The 25,339-nt window shown below is 47.7% G+C and overlaps 7 protein-coding genes across 7 annotated transcripts; 5 read left to right on the top strand and 2 right to left on the bottom strand.

Moving 5' to 3' along the window:
- Positions 1-761: 761 nt before the first annotated feature.
- F4817DRAFT_211515 (Golgi apparatus membrane protein TVP18) lies at positions 762-1,706 on the top strand. Its single transcript, XM_049298693.1, has 4 exons — positions 762-912; positions 993-1,008; positions 1,208-1,309; positions 1,378-1,706. Exons 1-4 carry the CDS (start codon positions 876-878, stop codon positions 1,676-1,678), a joined length of 456 nt encoding a protein of 151 aa, XP_049162582.1. The 5' UTR covers positions 762-875; the 3' UTR covers positions 1,679-1,706.
- Positions 1,707-5,299: 3,593 nt separating this feature from the next.
- Positions 5,300-9,197, top strand: F4817DRAFT_325958 (altered inheritance of mitochondria protein 21). The gene is made up of 2 exons (XM_049301832.1): positions 5,300-6,592; positions 6,645-9,197. The coding sequence occupies exons 1-2, from the start codon at positions 5,638-5,640 to the stop codon at positions 8,450-8,452; spliced, it is 2,763 nt and encodes a 920-aa protein (XP_049162581.1). The 5' UTR covers positions 5,300-5,637; the 3' UTR covers positions 8,453-9,197.
- On the bottom strand, positions 9,198-12,827 carry F4817DRAFT_325957 (uncharacterized protein). Its single transcript, XM_049301831.1, has one exon. The coding sequence runs from the start codon at positions 12,275-12,277 to the stop codon at positions 9,659-9,661; it is 2,619 nt and encodes an 872-aa protein (XP_049162580.1). The 5' UTR covers positions 12,278-12,827; the 3' UTR covers positions 9,198-9,658.
- Positions 12,828-13,919: 1,092 nt separating this feature from the next.
- F4817DRAFT_211442 (ribonuclease H2, subunit B) lies at positions 13,920-15,813 on the top strand. The gene has a single exon (XM_049298692.1). It carries the CDS (start codon positions 14,107-14,109, stop codon positions 15,472-15,474), a length of 1,368 nt encoding a protein of 455 aa, XP_049162579.1. The 5' UTR covers positions 13,920-14,106; the 3' UTR covers positions 15,475-15,813.
- F4817DRAFT_211435 (uncharacterized protein) lies at positions 15,572-16,640 on the bottom strand. Its single transcript, XM_049298691.1, has 2 exons — positions 16,297-16,640; positions 15,572-16,152 (listed from the first exon to the last, which is right to left on the bottom strand). Exons 1-2 carry the CDS (start codon positions 16,531-16,533, stop codon positions 15,670-15,672), a joined length of 720 nt encoding a protein of 239 aa, XP_049162578.1. The 5' UTR covers positions 16,534-16,640; the 3' UTR covers positions 15,572-15,669.
- A 584-nt stretch (positions 16,641-17,224) lies between these two features.
- F4817DRAFT_325954 (uncharacterized protein) lies at positions 17,225-19,779 on the top strand. The gene is made up of 2 exons (XM_049301830.1): positions 17,225-18,580; positions 18,659-19,779. Exons 1-2 carry the CDS (start codon positions 17,802-17,804, stop codon positions 19,191-19,193), a joined length of 1,314 nt encoding a protein of 437 aa, XP_049162577.1. The 5' UTR covers positions 17,225-17,801; the 3' UTR covers positions 19,194-19,779.
- Positions 19,780-20,476: 697 nt separating this feature from the next.
- F4817DRAFT_356298 (sure-like protein) lies at positions 20,477-23,198 on the top strand (the record flags this gene model as incomplete). Its single annotated transcript, XM_049305776.1, has 3 exons — positions 20,477-21,426; positions 21,513-21,578; positions 21,806-23,198. The coding sequence occupies 3 exons, from the start codon at positions 20,477-20,479 to the stop codon at positions 23,196-23,198; spliced, it is 2,409 nt and encodes an 802-aa protein (XP_049162576.1).
- Positions 23,199-25,339: the final 2,141 nt, after the last annotated feature.

The raw sequence follows: 25,339 nt of genomic DNA, 5'->3' as shown, positions 1-25,339 counted from the left end.
AAGAAACAGGTCTCCTAAAGTTCTAGTGGTTGCATTATCAAGAGCGAGCACTTCATTGTAAGTTGATATTAGAGGTCTTGGCCCCGTTACTCTTATTTGAAGTATTTGGATGTCTATGAGTAGTTTGATAGTTATTGAATATAAATAATGTAATGTTTGTTGGCAGTATTTATTCTTGGCTGGTGAATCTAGACTCTGTGATGATACCGAGGTACCTACGCAAGGCAGGCGATTTACGGTCATTAGTGATTGGTTCAGAACGGCTGACGTTGCCGGTGTGGCTTGTGCGCAGGTCCACGTCTGCTGGTTGCGCCGCAGCAGTTGCTTGTACTAGCGGGTTTGCTGGAAGCCTAGAAGGCGCCGCCGGAACAACAAAGTAGTATCAGGTTGCCAAGGGTCCGTTAGGAATTGCAGATCCACTGAAGCTCCTAATTGGCTCATGTGGATTTTTGTACATCTGTACAATACGAGCAATGTAACACAGACAGACGCAGACGCAAGAAAGAACCACAGTCAAGAAACACAGTCAAGAAACACAGTCAGCCATCATCAAGTTCAACCTCTTAAAAAACATTTAAACATCAACAACTTTGTTGCCCACGATCTCGCCTGTTACTCCAGCATAAACAAATACACAATTTCATGACCACGGCCGTTGCCACGAAATATTATTACGAATAAAACGATCGAGAACGTAGACCGTTAGCTGGGTTTATTGGTATTCTACGAGGCCTTTGCTATTGAATCGCAAACAGACCCATCCGTCCCGATTTATCCAGTCGTCGTCAGCGCCCTTCTCCGGTTAAGGCTTTCGACCTCCCGCCTTCGATAATAAATCGATACAGTCAGTCCGTCGACGACTATCAACCTTCAAGATGTCTCTCAAGGACGAGTTTGCGACGAGGAACTTCAGTAAGCCATTTATCTGTTGATCAGGCCACCAAGGCCTCCCTAGTTAGAGATTAAGCAGAAGCTAACAACGGCGCGAAAAGGTATTTACGGACAATGGTAAGCTTCCGAAAGAGATCTACTCGTTTTCCTTTGGACTACTCCATGCGACATGGCCAAGTTCAACTCATACGATATGCCCCTTATGCGATATTCACATCTACCGAGTTGTTTATGCATCCAGGCTCTAATGCCCAACGTTCGACTTTATCTGTGAGGTGCTGGTTAATTGGTGGCTAACAGACTTCTCTTCGGATAGGCTTGGAATCTTGTCTATGATCCTATGCTTCGCGCTGGGTCTCTCGAACCTGTTCTATCTTTTCTTCCACCCTCTCATCATCATCTTTGCCATCTTCGCTCTGTAAGTCCTTCTCCTTTCTGAACGGCTAAATAGGAAAAATTACCTAGAAACTAAACTGTTATCAATAGTGTCTTCTTCCTCATCATCCTCTTCATTGAAGTACCCCTCCTACTCCGAATCTGCCCTACCTCGGCCTCGTTCGATGCTGCGATCCGCAAGGTTTCGACTAACTACATGCGTGCCGCTACTTACGGCGTCATGGCCGTTATCCAGTGGGTTAGCATTGCCGTCGCTGCAACGTCCTTGATCGCCGCCGCTGTCGTCCTAACTTTCACGGCCCTTTGCTATGCCCTTGCTGGTGTCAAGGGCCAGGCCTTCGTCGGAAGTAAGACACTAGGTGGTGCAGGTGTTGCACAAATGATCGTATGATCGGGTAATAATGTGGACGAGTCAACAACCTCGAAGGCTAGGAAAACGCACTACTACTACTCCCTGGCTTTATATAGGGGTAGTTGATGAGGAAATATTATTACCAATATGATCGACGAACGCCAGGGAACCTTAGTAAAAGGAGTTGTGTCGTGTGGAGGGAGTGTAGCTTTTGGGTCTTGTTCTTTTATGCAGATGGAGGGAAAAGGGAGGGTTTGCATTGTCTTTTGATCTTTAGGGAACGGCGCAACGGAATACGATGCAAGCAAGACGGCTGCGGAATGTTCTTGTTTTCCCGGATTCGTTAATGCATCCAGAATGGAAGAGATACCCCAGTCTGGTGCTGGTGTTTTGAATCGGATACCGCTTTTGAACCTCTTATCGTCACTGTGCTACTTGGTCTTCATCCAACTGTAGGGCTACGGATAAGTATATGGGTAGTAGCCTCATTATCTTGTCGCCTATTTCTGGTCTATCGTCTATCTATCGGTCGATATACCCTTGGTCAAACCTCATTGGTAGCCACTATACCGGTAGCTACCAGAGATTCAAAGAGATCCCAGCATTACCGTAGTAGTCAAATAGCGTTGATCTGCCGCAATTCTAGGGCGAGAGATCAACTGCTCTAAGAGGAGAGAACTATCTAAAGCGTCATGAAGGTATTATACATAGTAGCTTAAGTCCCCCACATAAAACCCCCACTACTCAAGTCTCCATAGCCGATCGATGAGTTCATATCTGACTACCTACTGATACTCATCCAGGTCAATCTGACCATCTAGAATGTTCAGAGAAATTTTACATTACATATACGGCTCAATCACGTATTTAGATAGTCAAATAGCGTAGATACGATAGAACAGGGGCGGAAAATCGGATTGGTTACGGTAATGAAACTCAATCGAGAAGTTCCGTGTTTTTAAGTCCCATTCGGGAATTCTGGAAGCTGAGAAAGTTTGAGCTATTGGGGTTGGATCAAATGAAAGGTAGAGCTGTGTGTAAGTCTCTCTACTGCCTTAAGTAAGCAAAGACATATATAACGTAAGTGAAGGCCAAGACTGTGGGGAAACATGGCTGCATGCCGTCATTGCTATAAGTATAGGTAAGACTCTCACGATGGCTTCCTCTTACTACATTTCCTTAAGAATTGATTAAGAATTTAATATAATTAATTCTAAACATCTTATTTATCTAAAATGGAGAGAAATATTATTCTAAATAATTACTATCGCTATTATATAGCTACCTAGCTAGCTATAAAACCACCTAATTAGCTTTTTACATACCTACCTATAATGCATGTATAATGCATGTATTCGTGGCCTACGAAGCGGGGAACCAGGATGGAGGCGTGATCACGATCATGTACCTGTTTGCCCCTGCTGCACTTAAGACCGGAGTTTTGTTCATTGCCCATCCATCCTATCAAAGCGGTTCCAAGTCTCATAGTACGTATCAATTATAAGGTACCTACGTATGTAATTTTATGCTTGGTGGTGCTCCGTGTAAGACACGAACTCCTCGATAGACCGAGTTGCTACCGAAAGAGAGGAGCCGGATGTGCTACACGGTATGTATTTATCGAATAAGCTCGACGGACCGCAGAGCGGAAAAGTAGATCAGGGACCACCGGGTGGTTCTTCTACACTAGCTACCTATGTATTGGTCGATTCACCGTAAAAACTCTGACGCACTATACGTATCTTTTACACCATAATCAGACGACTATCCTGGGATTGCACTTACGGAACAATTTTTAGACTGGGAGTAGGTACATAGTGTAGTATAATGATGTAGTCTAGTCTATTGGTACATGTGAGGCTGATTATACTTATTATTGGAGTATGTACCGCATAGTATTTTGCGCCCGTTTTGTCACATTTGCGTTTTATGGTAAATGCTACATTACACGGTGAGACTTTTATTCTATAACAAGTTTTGATGTATTAAAGACGGATACAGTATGCAGTAGTAAAGACGGAACTTTTGAATTCTAATAATCTCTGGTCTAATTACGAATTTTGAAAATAGGAGTTACTGCGTATACGTATTTTCATACTGTCATATACTGTACTGTTCCTTTTCTTCTACTGGTATCACTTGCATTAACCCCATCCTGACCCATCCGCGCTAGAAGAATACGTTGAGGGGCAGAGGGGTGGTACAAGTTCCCGCTGAAGAGCTCTAGAGGGTTATTGAATGTTACGCAGTTGCGATTGGTCAGGTTCCAGCTCCAGACCGCCTGCAGGCGTAAAGGAGATGGATGGTAAGGTGCAGGTATGTGTACCCCGAGCGTACCCCTCATTGCCGATTTGTTGCGGCCGGCAAGAGCTTGTGACTTGAAAGAAAACATAGTTACATGCGGGGTACATCGGATAGACTCAATTAAATAGGTACCTACCTAACCTACATACAAATTTATTGAATTTTTCAACATTGCACATCCTTGTTCAAAACGAATTGCTGGTAGCTAATAGAAATCAAGATTATTTCCATGACATCGCCAACGGCTTCAGGTACTTTGTCTGGTGCAGCTGATGTTACTAATAACCGCTTAGGAGATGCCGCCTACCTACTAGGGTGTGAGATGGGAGGTGGGCAAGTATAAAAGGCATCCGGGTCCCTCTCAGTTTCATCATCGTATCGTGATCTTAGTTACAGATTCGAAACTTACATATATACCTATTCAAAAGCAGAAAATCCCTTTGTTAACACGAAGAACGAACTTACATACCTTAACTTATACTTGCTCGGTTGCGCAATTAGTAACCGCTTGTTGCAATTCTGATTACGGCTAAACCCGATCGACCTTTTACATCATCGTTTTCAACAAAGTTTACTTTTATTTTAATCTACGAAAAGGGACATTATCCTTTTCTTTTTCACCTTAAAACTTCGAAGACTCTTATTGAATAAGAGACGATCACCAAATACCACAGCCGACAGCGAACAGGCACAGACGTTCTAATCGACATACCAATCGAGATCGACCTAACGTTGCTGACCTGGCCAAGTCTAACATACATCAACGGCCGACCAATCAAGTCACGAACGTGTAAGTGACCCTGCACAAAGCTTTTTAGGAAACCCCTCCATCGTTTGGAACCTATCCCACCTTCTTTGTTGGCAACTGAAGCTTTTTACTTCCTTCTTTCACTCTCCCATAGCAGACCCTCGTCTTGTCAACTTGTCTCTTCGAGAAAGGGGTGGTGTAATTGACAGAGGATACGGGAAACCCAAGATCCACATTCCAATGGCACTCTGACAGGAAAAACGTGGCTGTATCGCCCGGTCCGCTCCCGTTACCTGATAAACCACTTCATTCCTCAGATATACATAACCTACCTAGCTTATCACTAGAGCCTCTCTTATCTTTCTTCACATAATATCTTTTATCTCTTCACCGCATGATACGGAAGGGAAACTGGATCTAACGAGTAGACGACTAGACAAGCGTAAAACCTGACCCGGTCTCATCTTAGTGCATCTGACCGATAGTTGCGATTCCTGCGAGATATTCTTCAAGCCGTCTTGTTCTAATAGCTTGTAAAATTTCTTGCGTTATTATTAGCTTGACGGTCCCGTACGGAAATATTTGAAGCCCATCGATATTTATGCGGTACGTATTAATTACCTACATTATTAATTAGGACTCTTCAGCCCCTAAACCCACAAGAAATCTATTCGGTGTATGGCCGGTGGATGGTCGGTAGTGGATTGTGGATACTTTTATTTTAATATGTCATTGTTGGCCTATCCTCGTTCACTGTTCACAGTTCACTGTTCACATAAACCTGGCCATTGCGGTCGAATATTAATCATTCGACTCTTTTTCTTTGCTGTTTTCTTTGCTGATCTTTCACTTACTCAGATTTTTTAGGCCTCTTCATCGCCGACCGCAAACGAATCTTGATTGTTTCGAGCATTTAAGCTAACCACTGTGTTTTCCATTGTAAGCTATGTCTGCTGCCACGATGCAGTCAGTCCCGGCTATCCCCCCTCGTCCCGCAAGGGCTCAAGAGAAAGAGAATGGCTCAACCGTACCTGCGATCCCCCCGCGTCCTAGCCGCCGGTTTAATCGTTCCGTATCTCCTAACCCGGATCGATTTGCTCCCTCGCCTCTAAACGAAATTCCATTCCCACCGAAAGGTACCGGTGCTGCTCGACACAGTCATACCCATCTTGGTGAGGAACTGGAACGTCCTATGAGCGTTGAGATGCCCAATGTAGGCGAAGAAGGTCGGGAGTATGCCGCAGCTATCGAAGGGCTTGGCTCTCTAGAGGCTAGCCGTCGTTCATCTGCTTCTCCCGAACAAACCCGTACTGTTGGCGCCGACATCAAATTATACGCACCAAAGCCAACAATGCCCGCCCAGAGTGCTAAACAGCGAGTCGCTGCGGTAACTCGCACCGATTCCGATAAGGCTGCAGCTTTTGGTATCGGACGTCCTTCCTACGATGAGCAGGCTTATTCGGGTCGCAGCCTGAAGAAGAAGGCAAGTACTACGAGTCAGCTTTCCCACCAGAGTGAACTCTTCACCGAGGATGAGAATGGCATCCCTGAGATTGGACAACGGGTACCCATGTTAGCCAATGCAGGCGATGTTCAGGCACCCTCGCCTACTCCTGCCCCGAGAGCTGCGAGCACCGACGGGACAAGGCCTGCTACTCGGCACCATACTCGGAAGACGAGTTCCCGTGGCTTTAACGAGCTCCCTTCTGATGTCTATGGCCTCCATGGACACGGCGTTGCATCAACCGACAAACTTGAAAAGGCCTATTATGAAAAACATCCTGACGTCCTCCATAAGGAGCGCTATAATCACCTTCATGACCGTGTCCACGACTACTCAATGAGTAGTGAGGATCTCAACAAGATCGTTCGGGATACAGCCAGTCGCGGCGCTGGTTTTGGTAACGCACACAACCAATAAAACTTTGGAGTGGTTCTAACCGATGATTACAGGTACGTCAACAGATTATGTTGGGACTCCTAGCGAGCAAGTCGGTTATCGAGCAGCGGATGAATACACCTCGCGAATTTCGTCTCCCCAACCGCCATCCACGGCTCCCAAGCACGACACGAACCTCGCATCGGCCTTAAAGGATGAGACTGCTGATAATGCTGGCAACAACAATGTGATTCACGTAGACGAGCCGGATAGACGTAAGGGTTTTGTTAAATTCGGCGATGAGAAATCTGCCGAGGGTGAAGATGCCGAGGAAATACGCACTCATCCGATTCTAGCACCTGACGAAGTAGCTAAAGATCCCTCTCCTTATCAACTACAGCCCGCCGTTGAGCCTCCGTCGGAACGACATGGCAGTGCATACGAAATGGAGGGACCTAAGAGTCGCCCTACAAGCAGACCTACAAGTGTGTACAGCCCACCACCGCCGGAGATTCATTCGACCCCCTTAGAGGACGTTGAAGAGTATGAGCCATTGTTCCCGGAAGACGAGAAGAGCGGCAAGAAACCCAAGACTCAGGCCGAAAAGTTAAAGGAGCACCACCAAAGATTCCCCAGCCGCGATATCTGGGAAGATGCGCCTAACAGTGTGCATTCTACCGCAGAAGTCTCAACGCCAGAGTTGTTAGAGGCTCGGAAACGGCGAGCGTCGGTCTTAGATGTGCCCCTACGGGATGGCGAAACCCCCGCTCAAGCTTTTGCACGGAGGCAAGAGGAGCTAGCCGAAAAAGAGGCCGTCACCCCTGACAGCTTTCTATATCGCCAACAGAAGCCCCCGTCGTGGGTTGGAAACCAGCCGCATTTAAATAAGGAGACCCACAGTCAGCCAAGCATGCCTACTAATAGGTTTCCCAGTAGGGATGTCTGGGAAGATACACCTGATTCTCTACAATATACCGCAACTGTCTCTACCCCGGAGAACACAGAAGAGACACGGGATGATGATGATGTAGAAAAGCCGGCTGCCAACCAAACTCCTCAGAAGCCTACGTTACCCTCGCGTCCCAAGAGGCAAGAATCGGGTGATGATTCTACTTCGAAACCTACGCTTCCTGATCGCCCAAAACCTCAACTCCCCGTTCGCCCTTCGAAGCCCGCCGCCGAGTCTAAAGGGCCGGAGCCAACAGTGAAGCCGAAGCCTGCGGTGCCTGCAAGGCCAGCTGGTGGGAAGATTGCTGCCCTACAGGCAGGATTTATGTCCGATCTTAATAAACGTTTGCAATTAGGTCCTCAAGCCCCTAAGAAGGAAGATTCTACCACGCAGGAATTCACCGAGGAGAAGGAGAAGGCACCGTTATCTGACGCGAGAAAGGGTCGCGCCAGAGGTCCCCAACGACGAGCTCCGACTAAAGCTGCCAGCCCAAGTGGCCAGGAATCTGGTCCTCCGCCGGTGTCCAACGGTCAACCTACCCTGAGCTTCTCTATCACTCGCACCTTATGGAGCATAGACGAGGAGGGTATCGTGACAGTAGACGGCTTAGTGCCAGCAGCGTCATCAGAAACAGAAACCAAGCCTGATGAGGCTACAAGTGAAGAACCTAAGGAGGCTCGACGACAAGCACCGTCAGAGCAGGACAAGCAAGACGAACCGGAAGCTAAAACAGAAAACGAGCCTGTAGATTTGAAGCCGAGCGAAACGGAGAGCGAATCTAAGACAACAGAGACAACAGAAACAACAGAAGAGACCAAAACACTGGCTACCAATACTGCTGGCGAGTCCATATTAGAAGAGACTATCGCGAAGGAACCGTCGGGGGACCAAGTACAAAAGGTTGAAGAGGCTAAAGATGAGGTGACAGAATGATAGTATCGCTCAAACATTACGGGTGAGACAGGATGCGAGCCTGTCGTCTTTAATTTTTTCCAATTCATTCCACATTTCCTTTTCGGTCGAGGAGAGGTGGTGCGGAGTAGAATTAGGAACGAGGGATACTACAGCAACGTAAAAAAAAAGCAACAAAAAGAAGGAAAGGGGGGGCGAAAATTCAGAAAAATCGTAGAACTCGACACATCTTTTAAAGATGTGTTCTAAGTCAGGTTTTTGGTCCTTTTTTCCGGTCCGTTCCTTTTGCCGTCTTCGCCGCTTCGAATCTTGTAGCTCTGGTTCGATGTAGACTTAGTATATAAGATACACATACACAAGACTTGTCGTCGTATGGTTGTTTCCGCATATATAGTAGGTGTTTCTTGAACTGTTACTTGCTCGGTTCGAGGACACAGGCATACGTATTTCGAGTAGGTGGGAAATAAATGAGATAAGTTCTCAAGGTTAGGTTTGTTGAGGTGGTGGTGTTGATTATGGTAAGATAACTTGTGGGTGGACTGTTGTTTAACACTATATACCTAACCAAGTCATAACATAACGCTGGGGCCTGGATGACGGTTTAGGTGATACTACCAAGGAAAAGTCGAGATGTCCTGTCCCCTGCCGTCGGTTCAAATCGTTGCAGACTACTGCTAAGTAAGTAAATCAAGGGCCCATTACCCCCGAACAAGTTACGCATTCGGAAAAACAGCAATTAGGTAGACACATGGACTAGGAGAATACACATGACATAACAAATATATACGACTAATCGAATCAATCAACCAACCCGACCAAGTCTCTGCTTGGTACCTAAGGGTCCAAAAATAAACAGCTTGTCCGCTCCGATTCGCCCTGCGCTACAATAAACCATCATCCGATTCAATCAATTCGATCCAATGCATCCCGTATCCTAGTTTATCCTGTCCTGTCCACTCACTACCCTTATCATCCATGCACGCCGTCTCTCGTAGAGATTCAATTCTGCTTGCGTAGGTGTTTGTCGATGCTATGCTATGCTATCGTGCCAGATGTAGAGGACGAACGAAGAAAGACTCGACGACGAAGTTTTGGTGTACCTCGTCGGGTTTGCTCATCTCTCGTCTTGCTTCTTTGCTTCCTCACTTTAGGGGCACTTATGCATGCCCTCTCTCTCACTTTCCATACTAATACTACTAATATTTATCTCCTCCCCTTCTCCTCTCGCTACCGGAGAATTTCCAACTCGTCGTCATCGTCCTCGTCTAGAATGACCATCTGTCTTGGCCTCGCCCTGCTACTCCTACTACTAGTATCCCTACTCCTATCCACACCGGGAGTAGCAGCACGGGTATTGAACACGTCTTCTACCCCCGCGCCTGGGGTTAGCTCCGCGCCGAGACTCTCGCGTCCGGCCTCGCGAATGCCTTTTTCCGTGACGAAGCGCGTCTTCTTGCGAGCCGGGGATCTAGAGGCGGAGCTACTGGCGGCGCCGGCACTAACGCTACTACCGTCGTTGTCCGCATGCCCGATCCCGTCGCTACTGGAATTCAGGTTTATCGCGGGCCGTAATTTCTCGCCGTCTCTCATGCGAGTTAGTTTCTCCTTCAGGTTGCCGCCCCAACCGAGCGCAGGCTTGCTACCAGCGAGGGCCGCAGAGCTGGAGGATGGTCGCACGCCCTCGCTGCGCTTGCGCTTTATAGGGCTGAGGTGCATCTTGGGTTCCTGGCCCTTTGCACGGATTAGCCCGAGGGACCTGGCGTCGAGATCTTGCCTGGGCTCGTCTCCGCCGGCTTGTGTCGACGTGGTTGCGAATAGTAGGCTAGAGCCTGAAGCCGAGCGTTGAGTGCTGCTAGCACCGCCCCTTTTCATGTACTCTTTGCCGGCGCCAGACCCGACCTTGCTCAGCTGTTTCATGATATCACGCTCCTTTTCCTGGGTTGCGAGGCGTCTCTTTAGGGCTTCGCTGCGCTCGGTGCGATCAGCGATCTGTCCGCCTAGTATCTCGTTGTCGAGCATACTGGCAGCGCTCGGCTTGGAGATAAACCACTGGCTTTGCGTGCTTCTGTCGAAGTTGCCCCTGCTCTTCTTCTTGGGGTCGTTGGCGTGCTCCCAGTCGTTAAGACGGTACGATTTCTTGTATCTCCTACCATCTCCGTCGTCCTTCCTTGGGCCGAGTCCGGTGTTGAACGCATTCACGTCTTGTCGGGCCTGTCGATGCTTGGCTAGCCCCATGTTCATGTGGAACTCGCAGAACTCGGTGCGCTTGCGGTTAACCCAACTATTACAGTGCTCCCCATCCTTTTTTATGCTCTTACAGAACCCAAGGTCTCGCGCTGTACCTATCTCTAGAATGGTATCCTCGCCACTGTTGATCACTAGACTGAAGCGCCCTGTATCGGTGCGGCCTGGCGGCGGTGGCATGACATTTGGATTCAAGATAGCCAGAAGTGTACCTGGAACTAATTTCCAATATCGATCAAAGCCAGAGTTAAAAAGAAACAGTTCGAGTTCCCATTGTAAATCCACAAGCTGTAAAACCATGTACTTTCCCCTGGCCGGGTCAGACTCTACCTTTTCCTTTAAGTTGTTGTTTGAGGTTTTATGCGAACGAGGGTCGGACTTTGAAGCTAGGATACCGAAGACTACTATGTCCTGCTCGATCTCCGGAAGCTGAAAATCTGGCGCCTTGACGTGTTTTAATAGATCCTTTATCACGTATGTCTTCTTGCCTGAGAGATTCCGGGTAAGAGTCGTATGTGGTATCACTCGCTTCGAGAGATGGACACTTGAATACGGTTCAAATGCAGAGGCTTCTTCTTCCGGCACTTCTTCAGGAGGTGCCTGAGGTTCCATTGTCACCCCTGAGCTGGTCCCAGGGCGATTCTCATCCAGTGTAGGCCGTCTTAGGCTAGAGACGGTATCACTACGTTTAATCCGACCACCGGCCATGACTTGTTCACGGCTATACTGTTCGGGTTGTAGTGGGATGTCGGGTATATCCTTCGCAGTGCTTTTTAACTGCTCCATTTCCTGTCTGCCGAGCTCAAAGGCGTTACTCCTTGCCTGCCTCACCCTTTCCTGTCTCTCTAGCCGAGTTGACTCCTCTGACCTAGCCGCGGCTAGTCTCTCACTAAAAGTCATCGGCCGTTCCTGTTTTGTCTGTTGTTCGGCACCACCGGGAGCGGGTGTGTGCGCTCTTCGAAGATAACCTCCTTGGGCTCCATTTTGGTTCTCAGTAGTCCTCTTAAAGCTTGGGGCTCTTTTCAGCGATATGTCTTTCGCCTTGATTCCCTTGTCTATGCCAAGACGTACCCTACTAGGGGAGCCGTCGCCTTGCGCCGTTTGCGCTCTCCTCACCGGAGATGCTGGAACTTGAACTTCCATTTGCGACTGTGGCCGTGTCGTTGGACCCGAACGTAACGAGTCTGCTCGAGAGCGGGCTCTGCTAGCAATTGGAACATCTGATATAGATATAGATTCAGGCCGTGTCGTAGTACTATCTCCAAGGGCCCTCTTTGCCTTAGCGCTTTGTAATTTCTTTAACTTGAGTTTCGCCTGAATTGCTTGCAGCTTCAATTGCAGCATCTCCTCGTCCTCATCTTCGTCATCGTCTTCATTCTCATCCATATCCATTCCAGCGTCTTGTGTGCCGCCGCGAAAAGAGTTTCCAGTCCGAGTAGACAGCGCGGGTGTCCGTCGATGTATCTTACTCGGAGACGGTGACGGTGACGATCGCTCGGCCATGCGACGTAGCTTTTCGCGTCCCTTAGGTGTGCTAAGGAGAACGTCGTGTGGAGATCGCGGGGGCCATTGAGTCTCGGACTCTATGCCAGGTCCTGCCATTTTGTGATATACAGTTTGACGTCGTTGCTAGAGTAGAGCGATAACGTCGGCGCCATTAGGGTATATAAGTAAGTATCGTAATCATCATTTGCTGTCTCCCATCCACCGTGTTTGCCCAGTATGTAGTAGTAACAGAAGTTATGAAGTTATGGTTATGTCCCCTCCACTTCGAAACCTGCAGGGGTCCGTCGCCTTTACTGGCTTTAGTCTTATATCATGTAACAAATATAGAACAGATGCGTGGCAAAAAGTCCAGGGTGAAAGCAAGTGTTTGGTTGTATGTAGGTCGAACTAAGAGTGTATTCTACACCGCCGCGGAATCAATGTATTCGTTAAAGTTGATCTTAGATAATTGTGTGTAAAAGTAAAACTGAGAATTGTATAAACGATGTCTCGCAAATGGTTCAGTATTACAAGAATACAAAATACATGTGAGAAAGTATGGATGTACTTGAATACTATGGAAGGTATCGATAATATCGATAACTAAGTGACTTAAGGTGTAACCGTTAGGTACCTAATGTACACGGGTAGCCATGGCAGCCGTGGCTAGATCTACGGATTAAATGACAGCGGATGATTGGCATAGTGGAGACGCGATTTTTCCCTTTTAGTAAGACGCGACTTTGCATCAGAGCGCGTCAACAGGGGGTATCGGTACCTTATTAAAGCCTTCAATTGTTACATACATTATGGGGCTGGGGGGGTCTATTGACATAGTGTTAGCAATAGTGATAAGGTGTGGACATAATGTCGGCCATGTAACAGTCAAGAATCAGTCTCCTGGCTAATTGGCTGTTACTTTTGATATAGTCACCCTCGGGGGTGATTGCATCCAAATTATAAGGATAACCAGGTCTGAAATAGCTACCGTACGTACACGATTATATTTTGTTGTAATTGTATTGCGTTTAAAACACTGATATATTGGGAAAGGGTGGCTTATTAGACATCGTCACCAACGGTAGTCACGGTCGCCTAATCGACATATGTCACGTACAAGACTATGTCAGGCCAGGTCATTGTCACCACCCCAGGGCCTAATAATATTAAAAAAAAATTAAAAGAATAGAAGGCCTTGTAATCTAATACAGGGCCTTAAAGATATATATATATACAGCATATAGGTACATGCAAAAGTCAATTGAAAAGATTGTTGAACTACTACTATTACGAGATTACGGGCTACGTGTTTTACCATTACACTACGAGGTCATTACGATTACGATTACGAATAATTAAAGTTTACCGTATTGCAGTATATATGTATACTCCAGGCCCTTATTTAACCTGTATATACCCGGGGCTGACATTGTATTAAATCTCTGACATCGTGTTGAATTCCTGACATCGTTGTGGACATAGTGGCTACCTGGACATCGTCAACAGGCCTGGCAATTGCGGCGAAATAGACAGTACCTCTGACATAATAAATACCTTGACATACTATCTATTAGTACTGACTTGTAAGTACCTGCAATGAAATCGGTACAACAAGCCTTGCAGATATTGTATTGACCTGTTGACATGGTCTTGACATAGTGTCAGGGCCTGTAATTATGTAATTATACTGACACCATTGCTGACATAATGTCAATAGACCCCCCCAGCCCCATAATGTATGCACTAGTTATCTAAGTATCTTACATAAGAAAATACCCTTGAAATCCCCATTGATAGGATAGGAGAATTAATTAGATCTTCAAGCTTGATCTACTACATAATTTACTATGCTATGTATTATCACTCTAAAAAGTACAAGGTATAACTGTTCAAATCCGAATGCCTCATATTAGATTACCTAGACAAGAACACACCAATTCAACAACATGGCAAGGACAACTAGGTCAAAGGCGAGCGCATCGGCCGCCGCAACATCAGATACCAAGTCGACGACCTCCAGCACCAAATCAAGATACGCATTACCTACAGAATCCATAAATCCACCCAAGCTCTTCATTCTGCCCACCAGCGCTACCAAAGATGCGAAAATAGTCTCCTTATTGAACCCAAGATACTCAAAACCGACGAGATATCTAGTATGCCCTGAAACTGGTATATACGAATTTACCAGGATCGCTGCGCCCAAGACGACGCCTAGAAGCTGGTTGATAGAATGCAGTGATACAGGCAAAGTGGAAGAGAAGACGAGCAAAGATGACGCTGAGCTTGGCGCTTATATCACTAAAGGTGCTGACTTATACGTCGCGACCCTCATCGATCCTATGTTCCTTCTCCTACCTGCATTTGCAGACCAATCCACCAATACCAAAGATGGGAAGCGGATGTTTGTGTCTAGCGACGACCACCTCGACTCCATACGCGACAAGTCCCCACACCTATCTGAAATATTGCGATGGGGGAATGTACGGACATTACTAGAGTCGCGGATGGCCGCAATATGCGATACGGTAGATGCAGGCAACGAGTCCATGTTCCGTTTCAGCGAAGACAAGCTCTTAACCGAAGTGCTAGGCAAGGCGCAGAAGATGAGCGAGCAACCCTTGCCGAAAAGTATGGAGGAAAAGTTTGTGGCTAAAGCTCTAGAAGCGCCGGTCGTGGGTATAAAAAGAGAGAACACGACAACATTGTCTATCTCACAGCAGACAGAAACACAAGCACAATCAGAGACCCCAGCGTCAACCTCAACAGCATCGACCCCCAAACCCGAGTCTGTCGAAAGCCAATCTTCTACCTCATCTACAGAAACAAATACAACCGTTGTATCAGAAGTATCTACAACTGCTACCTCAGTTGTCGAAGAATCGATAACCACTACTACTGCCACAGAACTAACACCCTCGCTCGGCGCCTCTCCAGAAATCATAAAACTACAACGCCTCCGCACAGCCTTCAACTTTATCTGCTCATGCTACATTGCCCCATCACAAGCCACGCAGTTACAGACGAAGCTCAAGGAGCAGAAACCCCCGGCAGTCGATTTCGCGCCGCTGGACACCTACCTAGAGGGTATCAGCAAGCTACGACAGGAGCTAGCCGCGGCGCGCAGCGTGGGCGACTACTCGCGAAAACGCGTATTAGACGAGGACGAAGTAGCAGATCGCGCCGAGAAGAAGCGCCGGAAAGAAGAAGACGAGAAGCGGAAGAAGGCCGGCGAGAGCAGGGGCGTGAAAAATCTAAAGAAGGTGAATACGGTGGGGATGAAGAAGATGAGTGATTTCTTCATGAAGAAGTAAACTTGGAATAAAAATAGGAATAAGTACCGGCGTTTAGAAAGGGTATATGTCATCAAATGTGTATAGTATTTGGGCTTGGGCTAGGTTTAGCCTTTGGATATATGTGCCCGTTCATCATTCGTGTATACCTAAGACAGCGGCATAATCATCAAATCAAGCCTTTTAAAGCTTTATCGTATCCGCCCCCCCTTTTAACTAATAGCCTCGTGTCCCTCTCGACCTTCCTCTCAAGAACCCTCGGCCGATCCCCGAGGTCCCTCTAGCCGTACTCGTCGAGCTTGTGTCTGCTGCGGATGTAGGTCTACTAGACGCGGATGAGTACACGCTTCGCCCTGTTGTCGTCCCTCTGCCTCTAGTACTAATGCTCCTACCGCTCCTCGTTCCGCGCGTCGTCCCTCTAGTGCTAGTTGAGCTCCGCGTGCTGGCGGCGGTTTCGCGCTGGCGCTGTTCTTCCTCCTGGCGACGTCTAAATTCAGCGCGACGACGCTCGTCTTCGGCAACGCGGCGTTCAGCTTCGCGCGCCTTCTGCTGGGCCTCAGCTTCCGCATCGGCTAAATCCTGGCTCGCGCCTTTCCAGGAAGGGCTCAGGATGAGTCGCTGGTTATGTTCAGTCTGCGATAGGATGCGCGTCCAGGTGTTGAGGAGCGTGGACGCGGTGTTGACGGTACTAGAGACGGTCTAAGGGGTAGACGGTTGAGTCAGCTTAGTTGCGTCATGCGGGGAGGAGGGGAGATAGCTAGTAGCCAGGGATGTAGCTACGGGCGTCATATTGGAAGCATATAGGGATGAAGATAAGTAAGGAGTAAGTAAATATAGCCATACGTGCATATTGCCCTTCGCCCGTTCTAGAGTCCCGACTACGCCCTCAATCAGTTCATTGATGTTCCGAACGCCTTCTAGCTCCCGGCGCAGGTTCGCCTCGCGGCTCTCTTCCGGATCATCATAGCGATTATTCGGGGGGTTAGAGGGGGTTTTAGGCCGAGCTGGTTTTTCTCTAGAGGCGTGCTTTGCAGTGGGCGAGGCAAAGAGATCCTCAGCGTCAGATTCGTGATCGGACATAGTTGCGCAGCGAGAAAGAAAAACAATAGGGAATACTGCAATACGATACCGCAATAGCTGCGATTGGCGATAGGCAGAGTGGAGGGGTAGCTAATGGTTAATCCAGGGGTAGACAAACCACCAATAGATTTAATTATTTCCAAAAGCGGCCCCAATGGTGGTTTACGAACTTAGTAGTGACGTAGGTTGCAATAGGTTGCAACCTTCTATGTTCTATGTGTCTTCCTGAAGCTAACCTTCCTTGGTGTCTAAGGCATTCTCTAAAACAAATTTTGTTGACATGTGTTGTCGTGCAGCAGTGTTTTGCGTTTTGGCTTGTGGAGATTGACTGTGTGCTGGCTTTGAAATTGGCCAATTGAACTCAGATGCCTTTAGTTATCGATATACTTTTAGCCATCCAATTTGTGGTGGGGCTAAGCTTTACAACGCGTACCTACCTACAGGGTGCGCATAACGCGTCGCGGAAGGTACGCAGATACATACGAATATGTCACTTTTAACGTACCGTGCGATTTGTACCGTGAAGTTATGAAGAGTACATGCCACACCACATAAATCAAGCGTTTCCGGCAAGTACTTCGTAACAATTACATTAAAGTAAACAGGGGGGTCGCTATTGGAATGTCATAATACCGTAACTTGGTACCCATGTAATTTGGCAGCGACTACCGCACGTTCCACTGCAAGTTGGGATAGTTCGAGGTATCCCCCCGAAGGTCTGGGCAGCCCAGCCACTTCAAACTTTCACATCCTACCACCCATATCCCTAATTTGATCAAAATTCCCACTACTACAACCTCGTTCCCACGCATCAAGCCACCAACACCATTTGTTCTCTACGTTCCTTGTCGTTAGACTTAGTCAACTTGGCTTGTTATCACGTCTAGCACCACTGTAACTCATCGCTACTAATCATTATATCAACATCTTACTACTTTAATTCGGTTTCGCAAGCAACCGCAAGTCGAGGACGGAGGTAACAAGCAAAAAAAGCAAACCGGACGCGATCGCCCCTTGTTTAACTATCGTCACTCATCAATACTTGGCCTTGCCTACTACCCCCTTCGCACTAAAAATCGTTCTCCAACCTTGCACCTAAGTCAAGCAGTGTTCAATTGAACCAACGCGTAAAGATTTAGAGAATATCGACGTTCCATGAGTCGAAGGATATTGCGATACTTGAACCCCCGAAATTTAGCCCGCACCCATCGTGCGGACTTCTAACTATCCAACTGAGCTTAAAGAACGCTGCTTTAAAGCGAACAACAATGGCGTCTTTCTCAGTCTCAACACCCTCCCCGCCAGGTCGAGTGCATACTCCAGGCACTCCAAAATTTGGTTACAACGATTCTTGGGAGCCTTTCTCTCCCCGAAAATCTGCCCGCATTTCAGCTCAGCGCTCAACTCAACGCACGCCCTCTCCCCGCGCTCCGCAACACCGCACTCGCGCATCTACAAGGATTTCCTCGTCGGATATTTTTGCTACACCTGCCACTTCTTCTCCCAAAAAGCGTCAGCCGGCCATGGACTCTGTACGACGCGCCTCTGGCGCCTTAACTTACGAAGGCACCTCCAACGCTGCCGATTCCGTTGGAATTTCCTCGTCGCAGCACAAATCCAAGGCCAGCACCACCGCTTCTCGAGCCGCAACTATGTTCCCCACTCCGGCCAAAACACCCAAGAAGCAGCCCGACGAGAAGTCCAAGGCTAATGTTCGCGCGATCGCACGCAGTCTATTCTCCGAGACCGATGCAATTGCAACTCCTAAGAAAAGAAAGGCTAAGAAGTACACCGGCCTGACACTGGATAGCTTCACTGCTGAGAACATCGATCAACCCATCGAGATCTTCACCGATACACGCGACCGCATCCCCGAGGCAGACGATACTGCTGCCAATCCTTTCTACGAGAAGCATCCCGCTTCGTCTACTGCGGAACCCAAGTCTCCTAAGAAGCGAGGCCAAGGCAAACAGATTTCCGTCCCTGGTGAAGGCAAACAGCCTCTCGACGAAGTTCTGCAACGAGAGGATGGAATCATTTATGTTTTGTAAGTTATCATCCCATTATCGTCCCAAATATACCCGCATTTTAATTAACCTCTATACTAATAATTATTATTTTATAGCCGAGGAAAGAAGATCTTCCGCAAGTTTTCGTCTAGTGAGGATGTAGATTCGGATGAATCTAGTAGCGAGAGCGAGGAGGTAGAGCTAAGCAGAGCTCAGAGTCATGAGCGACTACGTCCGCTGACCCGCTCGTCTATCAAACCGCGTCTCCTCTTCCCTACTAAGGGTAAGAATGTTGCCAAGCCGACCACAGATGATGAGGAAGCTGCTACGGATATTGAAGATCACGTGTTCAAGGATGTTGAAGAGGAGGATGAAATCGAGGCTCCTACAACTCCTACCGCCAAGGTCGCTGAGAAACCAGGCACACCTACTGCACCTAGATTCGCACCTGCCTCACCTCCCAGCACAGTTCGAACTCGACGCACTGCTTTACACGCGAAGGCTGTCGAATCACCCATGAAGGTCACCAAGTCGCGCAGCCCCTTCGATGGCTGGCGTCGTTCTAAGAGCCGTGCTGCTGCACATGGTCAGAAGCGAGAGGGCGAGGATTTGGCCAGACCGAACGAGTCGTCTAAGCGCCAGCGTGCCTAGTCGGCGGCTTTGAGCGATACTATGACTCGTCTGCAGCAGTTGGGAAATCTTGATGGAATTAAGCTGCGAAAATCTTCAGCCTAAGTTTCTTTGTGTTCCCTTTTCCCCTTTGTGGGTTTGGATGGGAGGAATTCGGTGCGTTTCGGTACAGTAAGGGTCTGAAATGGAAAGCTTGGTTTTACCAAGAGGTGTTGGGCGTCGTTCCCCGTATGGCAAAGGTAACTTGGTCAAAAAAGCCACAGAAAGGGTTGCTATTGCTATGTAGATGCGTTGTTGGACTAAGAATCCAGCCATGTTAATTGTTGCAGGTGATGGGCTCAGATAATTAGCTTTGCCTCAGAATGAATCGAGTGTTTTCTAGCAAGGTTGAGGATCATTATTGCGTTGGACAGGAGAGGTTTACTTTTGTGATTGGTGGGTTGAGCTTTCGAGCTTTTTGTACCTTAGGTATTCTTATAGATTCACATCGCCGACAACCACATCGCCGACAGCTGGACGAGGTTATTTGCTTTACTTATACCTTGCATCCTTTAGCAGTCTAGTTACTTATTGCTATCAGATAATAAATTTACACGCGTCGCCGGTATCCCTAGTTACTCTATATGCACCAAATGTGATTCGGGTAAGATGACTTGGTCTGGATTCTGCCTTTAAAGCAGTGTGAACAGTTATTGTTGTCTTGCTCTCCTTTATGTGCTAGAGGTCTATGCAATTACCTAGATAGGTACTCGACGACCTCTAGAGTAGAAATGTAATTTCCCTATATTCACTTTAGAAAATGTAGAGATATTGTGTACATGGCGTATATATCCTAATTATAGCTACATGTATGTTAGGTTAGGTACATATAAGGATCTACATGTTCGTCATAAGAGAGCATACACGCACCTGCCGTTGAGAAATTCGAGGTAGTTGCTATACATACGTAATATAAGATATATGAGTGTACCTACCTAACCTAACTACTTTTTTATTTAGGTAGGTAAAGGAAGTCGTACTAGACGATTTAGGTATCACGTCATGTAGTGTACTTGTGGTATAAACATTTTAACAAATGAAGGTGCAATTCTTTTGCCCCGCCCCCGCCTAAATTTTACCTTTGCATCTCCCCATAGACGTACCCAACTTTCGACTACTACATATTCAACTTATCGACACATCACTTCGATCAGTCATTCTTTAGTATTGGAAAGGTCTAGTACGTTGAAACAGTCGTCTGTAGTCTTAGCAACTCCAATTGGCCCAACAATCTTGTATGGAATAGCCATAGGACTACTTTTACCATGCATATATTAGTGACCAACGACGACGGTCCACCATCTCCGACCTCGTCACCTTACGTACATAGTCTAGTCCGAGAGCTTCAAAAAAGGGGACATACTGTCTCCGTCTGCTTACCACACGTCCAACGTTCCTGGATTGGGAAGGCTCATATGATCGGCCAGACCGTGAAGCCTCTCTACTACCGCCCATCTGCGACCTTCAACCCGTTGCCCAGCGCTGCCTCTCAAGCTCAGGGAACTATATATACACGTCCAAGCAAGGACAGCAAAGAGGAAGAATGGATTCTTGTCGATGGAACACCAGCTAGCTGCGCCCAGATTGGCCTGCACCATTTCTTCCGCGAAAAGGGCCCTGTTGACCTTGTAGTGTCGGGTCCCAATTATGGTCGGAATACGACGGCGGTGTTCGCACTGAGCTCTGGTACTTTAGGTGGCGCCCTCGAAGCTGCCGTGTGTAGAAGGAAAGCTATTGCTTTGAGCTACGCATTTTTCAGCCGTAACCACGACCCCACAATCATCGATGCCGCTACCCGGCATAGTGTGCGTGTTATCGAGAAGCTGTATGCTCAGTGGCCGACAGACAAGAGTGTTGACCTGTATTCGGTCAACGTACCACTCATAGAAGGTGTTGACGAACATAAAACGCTGTGGACAGAAATGCTACAAAATTATTGGGGCGAATCAAGTGTCTGTTTCGAGGAGGTTGAGGGGAGTGTTGGCGATGAGGAAGAGGAAGAGGAGAGAATAAGAGAGGGAGAAGAAGACGGAGAAGAAGCGGGAGCACCCGACGGCGTCGACTCGAAAGCAAATGGCGACAGTAGTGAAACAAGACAAGCGCGGTATAAACACAGACATTTCAAGTGGGCGCCGAAGTTTGCGGATGTTTATAAAAGTGTTGAGGAGTCGCCGCCAGGGAATGATGGATGGGCGGTGAAGGAGGGTTTCACAAGGTAAGTTAAGATCTGATCTCCTTTATATTGACGACGTCGACGGCGTCAACGGCCGTACTTGTACCCAATCCTAACCAACGATGCAGTGTAACACCAATGAAAGCAAACTTTTATCATACGGCAACGCATTTACATGGAGAGGAGTTGAAACTGTGAGTTGAGTCTATTGCATTGCATTTGGTTTTGGATGGCAGCATTGTAGGCAGCTGGATCTTGCATAGCCGCATAACCGGTCCATCAGATAGACAAAACCTCATCATGTTCTACATCACCTGAAAGAGGTGAGATATGGTGAAGAGGATGTCGAGTATTCTACAGATGTCGAATACTTGTGATATACGTGCATCCTTGATCGCCGTTCTCATGTTATCTTCTCCAGGGATGTATCGGATACCTCAGGAATGGCAATGTCTACATCGACCTTGATATACCGACCCAAGCAACATTTTTACGCCTTGATCGCCTACGAAGACCCTTATGTCCAACCACTTATACTATCTGCCCTGAAGAAGTTCTTTTCTCCCGAGTCATACACTTTACTCTCGATACCCGACTTAGCGTTACAGGTTCACCCTGGACCACTGAGCAAGCTATTGCCAGAAAACAACCATAGTCCTGTCCTACAAATCACACCCTACGAAGCCATCGACTGGGACTACGTAGACTCGCATGCAGAGAAATGTTTAGTAAATAGCTACATGCTACGTAAGGCATTGATACGAAAGCATTACTTATCAGCAACCGTTGAGCAGTGGGTAGCCAAACGCCCTGAGTCAGTGTTGAAAACACACGTCAAAAGGAGCGAGGCATTCGAGCTAGACTATGCCGAATTCCTAGGTGATGCCCTTGTTGAGGCTTTTGACTTACGTGCAAGCCTGGAGAAGAATGAAGAGCAGGAGCCAGGCCACGAAATCGAATGGTGGATTCTCAAGCCCAGTATGAGCGATAGGGGACAAGGCATCCGATTATTTAGCACGATGGAAGATCTACAAGGCATCTTTGACGAATGGGAAGAGGACCTACCGGATAGCGAGGATGAGGATGATAATGGAAACGAAGGGAGCCGAGGGGATGACGCGGTCTTCAATTCCGATCCCGAGAGGCGCAACCGTATTACCACCTCGCATCTTCGTCACTTCGTGGCTCAGCCGTACATACACCCACCACTCCTATTGCCCGGCGATAACCGGAAATTCCACATCCGTACGTACGTCGCCTGCATTGGTCGATTGGACGTCTACGTGTACAAGGACATGTTAGCGCTCTTCGCAGGCAAGCCTTACACTGCACCCGCCACCAAGACGTCGTCCGTTGACCTCGAGGCCCATCTGACCAACACGTGCCTACAGCGGTCAGTCGACGACGGCACAGTCCGACGGTTCTGGGACTTGCCGCTGCCGCAGCAGCGGAAGACAGACGTGTTCGCGCAGATCTGCGCGGTGACGGGCGAGGCATTTGAGGCGGCGGCACGCGCTATGCAGATGCACTTTCGGCCGCTGGCCAACGCGTTTGAAATATTTGGCCTCGACTTCCTAGTCGATACCGACGGTACCCCCTGGCTCCTCGAGGTCAACGCGTTCCCGGACTTCCGACAGACAGGCGACGAGCTCAAGGGTTTGGTGCAGGGGCTCTGGGAGGAGGTGCTGAGGCGCGCGGCGGTGCCGTTCTTGGGGTTTGGGGAGGGCTCGGAGGTGGGTGCGGGAGCAGATGGAGGCGGAGAGGAGGAGGGAGAACGGCTGGTGCTTGTTAGAAAGGTCGAGTTAGGGAGGTAGAAGAGAGTGTGAATGGTAGATAGATCGATAGATAGACAAATAGATAGACGAATAGAGTGTTCCTCTTTGGCAAGAGTATGCTTATTGCTGGTTAGGTGTTGATTATCTTGTGGACTTGAAGATACGGCGTGGTTATAATGAGCTGAACACTATAACCTACTATAGTATTTGAGCACGGTTAGTAAGTACCTAATGTATAGTTGCTGGCCTCCGTTTGGTACTTGTCTCACTCGATATATCTAATTTTATTTACGCAGAGTTCAAAGCCAATCGTTGGGAAGAGGAACATTGTAGCCGCTGAGATGACTTAAGCAAAGAGGCTATAGCTACCTACCTATATTAGTAGTCTGAGGTAAGTTTAGAGTTGCTTTTGAGTTCTTCGCCGAACAATAAAGTTGTTTCCATACCTTCCGAGTTCATCCCGTGATAGTTCTTTTCTTACTATATTCTCGTACCATTATAGTGGATATAGGTAGTATCACAAGAAGCGGCAACTCTGAGCTAGCAGCCGAGTCTAAGTGGCACAAACTACCCACGTACCTCCCTGGTACATACCTTGTATGGCATATGTAGTAGGTATGCTCGTTCGTGTAGCACGCACGCGGAAAGCTTGATCTGTGCTGGCCTGGTGACAATGGAGATGTGAGGGCTACGGCAGTTCGCCATGTGGTGGAACGCGAATAAATGGCTAGCTCCCGTCACATATTGTACGAGTTAAGGGGGTAGTTAAACATGACGGACACTATGTGAGGATGGAGGATGGAGGATAGAATTCTAGAATTCTAGCACTAGTGTATGGACGTGTGTCCCTTTCTTGTCTGGGGGACTTGCTCGTTGAAGGCTTGCGGTAGGATAGCACATGGAGATAGGAGTTTCTACGTACGTGGCTATGCTGCTGATCTTATGGGATCTTATTAATGGGTTCTCACAACTAGGTTAAACATTGGCTGGCTACGCAGTCTTGCCTTCTCTGTCAATCCGTGGCAACTAGCCAGTCGGGGGAACCCGTGTTATTCTATGTTCTCTGTGTCAAGCAGGGTGAGCGCCGAGCGGTGAGATATCGCCCTAAGCTCTCCCTCCTAGCGTGAAGCGAACTTAATTAGGATGTCGCATAGTTGCCGCCGAGAAATAATGATAAGGCTATGAAGCCAAGATGTATCATAACCAAGCTTGTTTGTTCCTACATACTTGGCTGTCTTGGTATATTACACATTCCTTACTAATATAGCTAGGCGATTGCGATATTGTCCCTGGCTTTTATGTAGTTGTCGAGTTATCGAGAATCGCTCGATCTAATACGATGGATGGCGGTAGACAAGCAATTAGTTTAATGAACGCACGACGGAATGAGATGGTCTGACTCGAGACTATCGAGCACTGCCACGCGGAGCTGACTAGCGCTAGGTAGGCTAGATGCAGCTTTCGACCCGACACCATGGTGAAGAGCCAAGGATATTTGAGATTTCGAGATTCCTAACGGGACATAATGCTATCTTGTGCGATTGCGTACGGCAGAGCTCCGCCCCACGGGTATGTTTTATGACGACCCTCTTCTTATCTATTGCACATGCGCTTCATAGGACGTTTTGAAGTATACTTCTTGGGTTGGCCAGTGATATCAATGGGAAGTGAATGTGCTATATCGCGAAGGGAGGAGGTTCTTGAAGCTAGATGGCTCGCGAGTCGCGACGATGATGGACGACAGAACCCCAGCCTTGGCATGCTCTACACTGCATGTATTTCCAGAATCCCATAGGTTAATTGCTGTGCCTCCGGTTTGCAGATTTAGTACCGCATTGCTATAAATTTTATATTAAGTTTCGGTGATACATTGGTAAGGTGAATGTTCCTCATATAGAGATATATTGCGATCTATCTCGAGTAGATAGTTTAATATATTTAGTTGAAGAGCAGATGTACCTACGTAATATATGTATGTACCTCACCTCGGGGATATCTACATAAGTTAAGGCTGCTCTTGAGGCCCGACAACTTTTTTAATATTCGCCATCGTACCTGTCGTATCTCTTTACCACATTATTTAAATTTAAAAAGTTGAAACGAATAGCATCATATGTTGATGACAAGAGGAGCGATATAGAATTTTACGGCTGAGCCGCAATTATGCATCGGAGGTCTTT

Source organism: Daldinia loculata (genome assembly GCF_022478755.1).
Source record: "Daldinia loculata strain CBS 113971 unplaced genomic scaffold F4817scaffold_5, whole genome shotgun sequence".
Lineage (NCBI taxonomy): Eukaryota > Fungi > Ascomycota > Sordariomycetes > Xylariales > Hypoxylaceae > Daldinia > Daldinia loculata.
This window is presented reverse-complemented; position numbering and strand designations above follow the sequence as displayed.

Excerpts from the sequence above, each read along its gene's own strand:
- F4817DRAFT_211515 (XM_049298693.1), top strand. The coding sequence starts at position 876 with ATGTCTCTCAAGGACGAGTTTGCGACGAGGAACTTCA. Across the intron at positions 1,310-1,377 it reads ATCTTTGCCATCTTCGCTCT|TGTCTTCTTCCTCATCATCC; the intron begins GTAAGTCCTTCT and ends TGTTATCAATAG.
- F4817DRAFT_325958 (XM_049301832.1), top strand. The coding sequence starts at position 5,638 with ATGTCTGCTGCCACGATGCAGTCAGTCCCGGCTATCCCCCCTCGTCCC. Across the intron at positions 6,593-6,644 it reads CAGTCGCGGCGCTGGTTTTG|GTACGTCAACAGATTATGTT; the intron begins GTAACGCACACA and ends CGATGATTACAG.
- F4817DRAFT_325957 (XM_049301831.1), bottom strand. The coding sequence starts at position 12,277 with ATGGCAGGACCTGGCATAGAGTCCGAGACTCAATGGCCCCCGCGATCT.
- F4817DRAFT_211442 (XM_049298692.1), top strand. The coding sequence starts at position 14,107 with ATGGCAAGGACAACTAGGTCAAAGGCGAGCGCATCGGCCGCCGCAACA.
- F4817DRAFT_211435 (XM_049298691.1), bottom strand. The coding sequence starts at position 16,533 with ATGTCCGATCACGAATCTGACGCTGAGGATCTCTTTGCCTCGCCCACT. Across the intron at positions 16,153-16,296 it reads GGGCGAAGGGCAATATGCAC|ACCGTCTCTAGTACCGTCAA; the intron begins GTATGGCTATAT and ends TCTACCCCTTAG.
- F4817DRAFT_325954 (XM_049301830.1), top strand. The coding sequence starts at position 17,802 with ATGGCGTCTTTCTCAGTCTCAACACCCTCCCCGCCAGGTCGAGTGCAT. Across the intron at positions 18,581-18,658 it reads GATGGAATCATTTATGTTTT|CCGAGGAAAGAAGATCTTCC; the intron begins GTAAGTTATCAT and ends ATTATTTTATAG.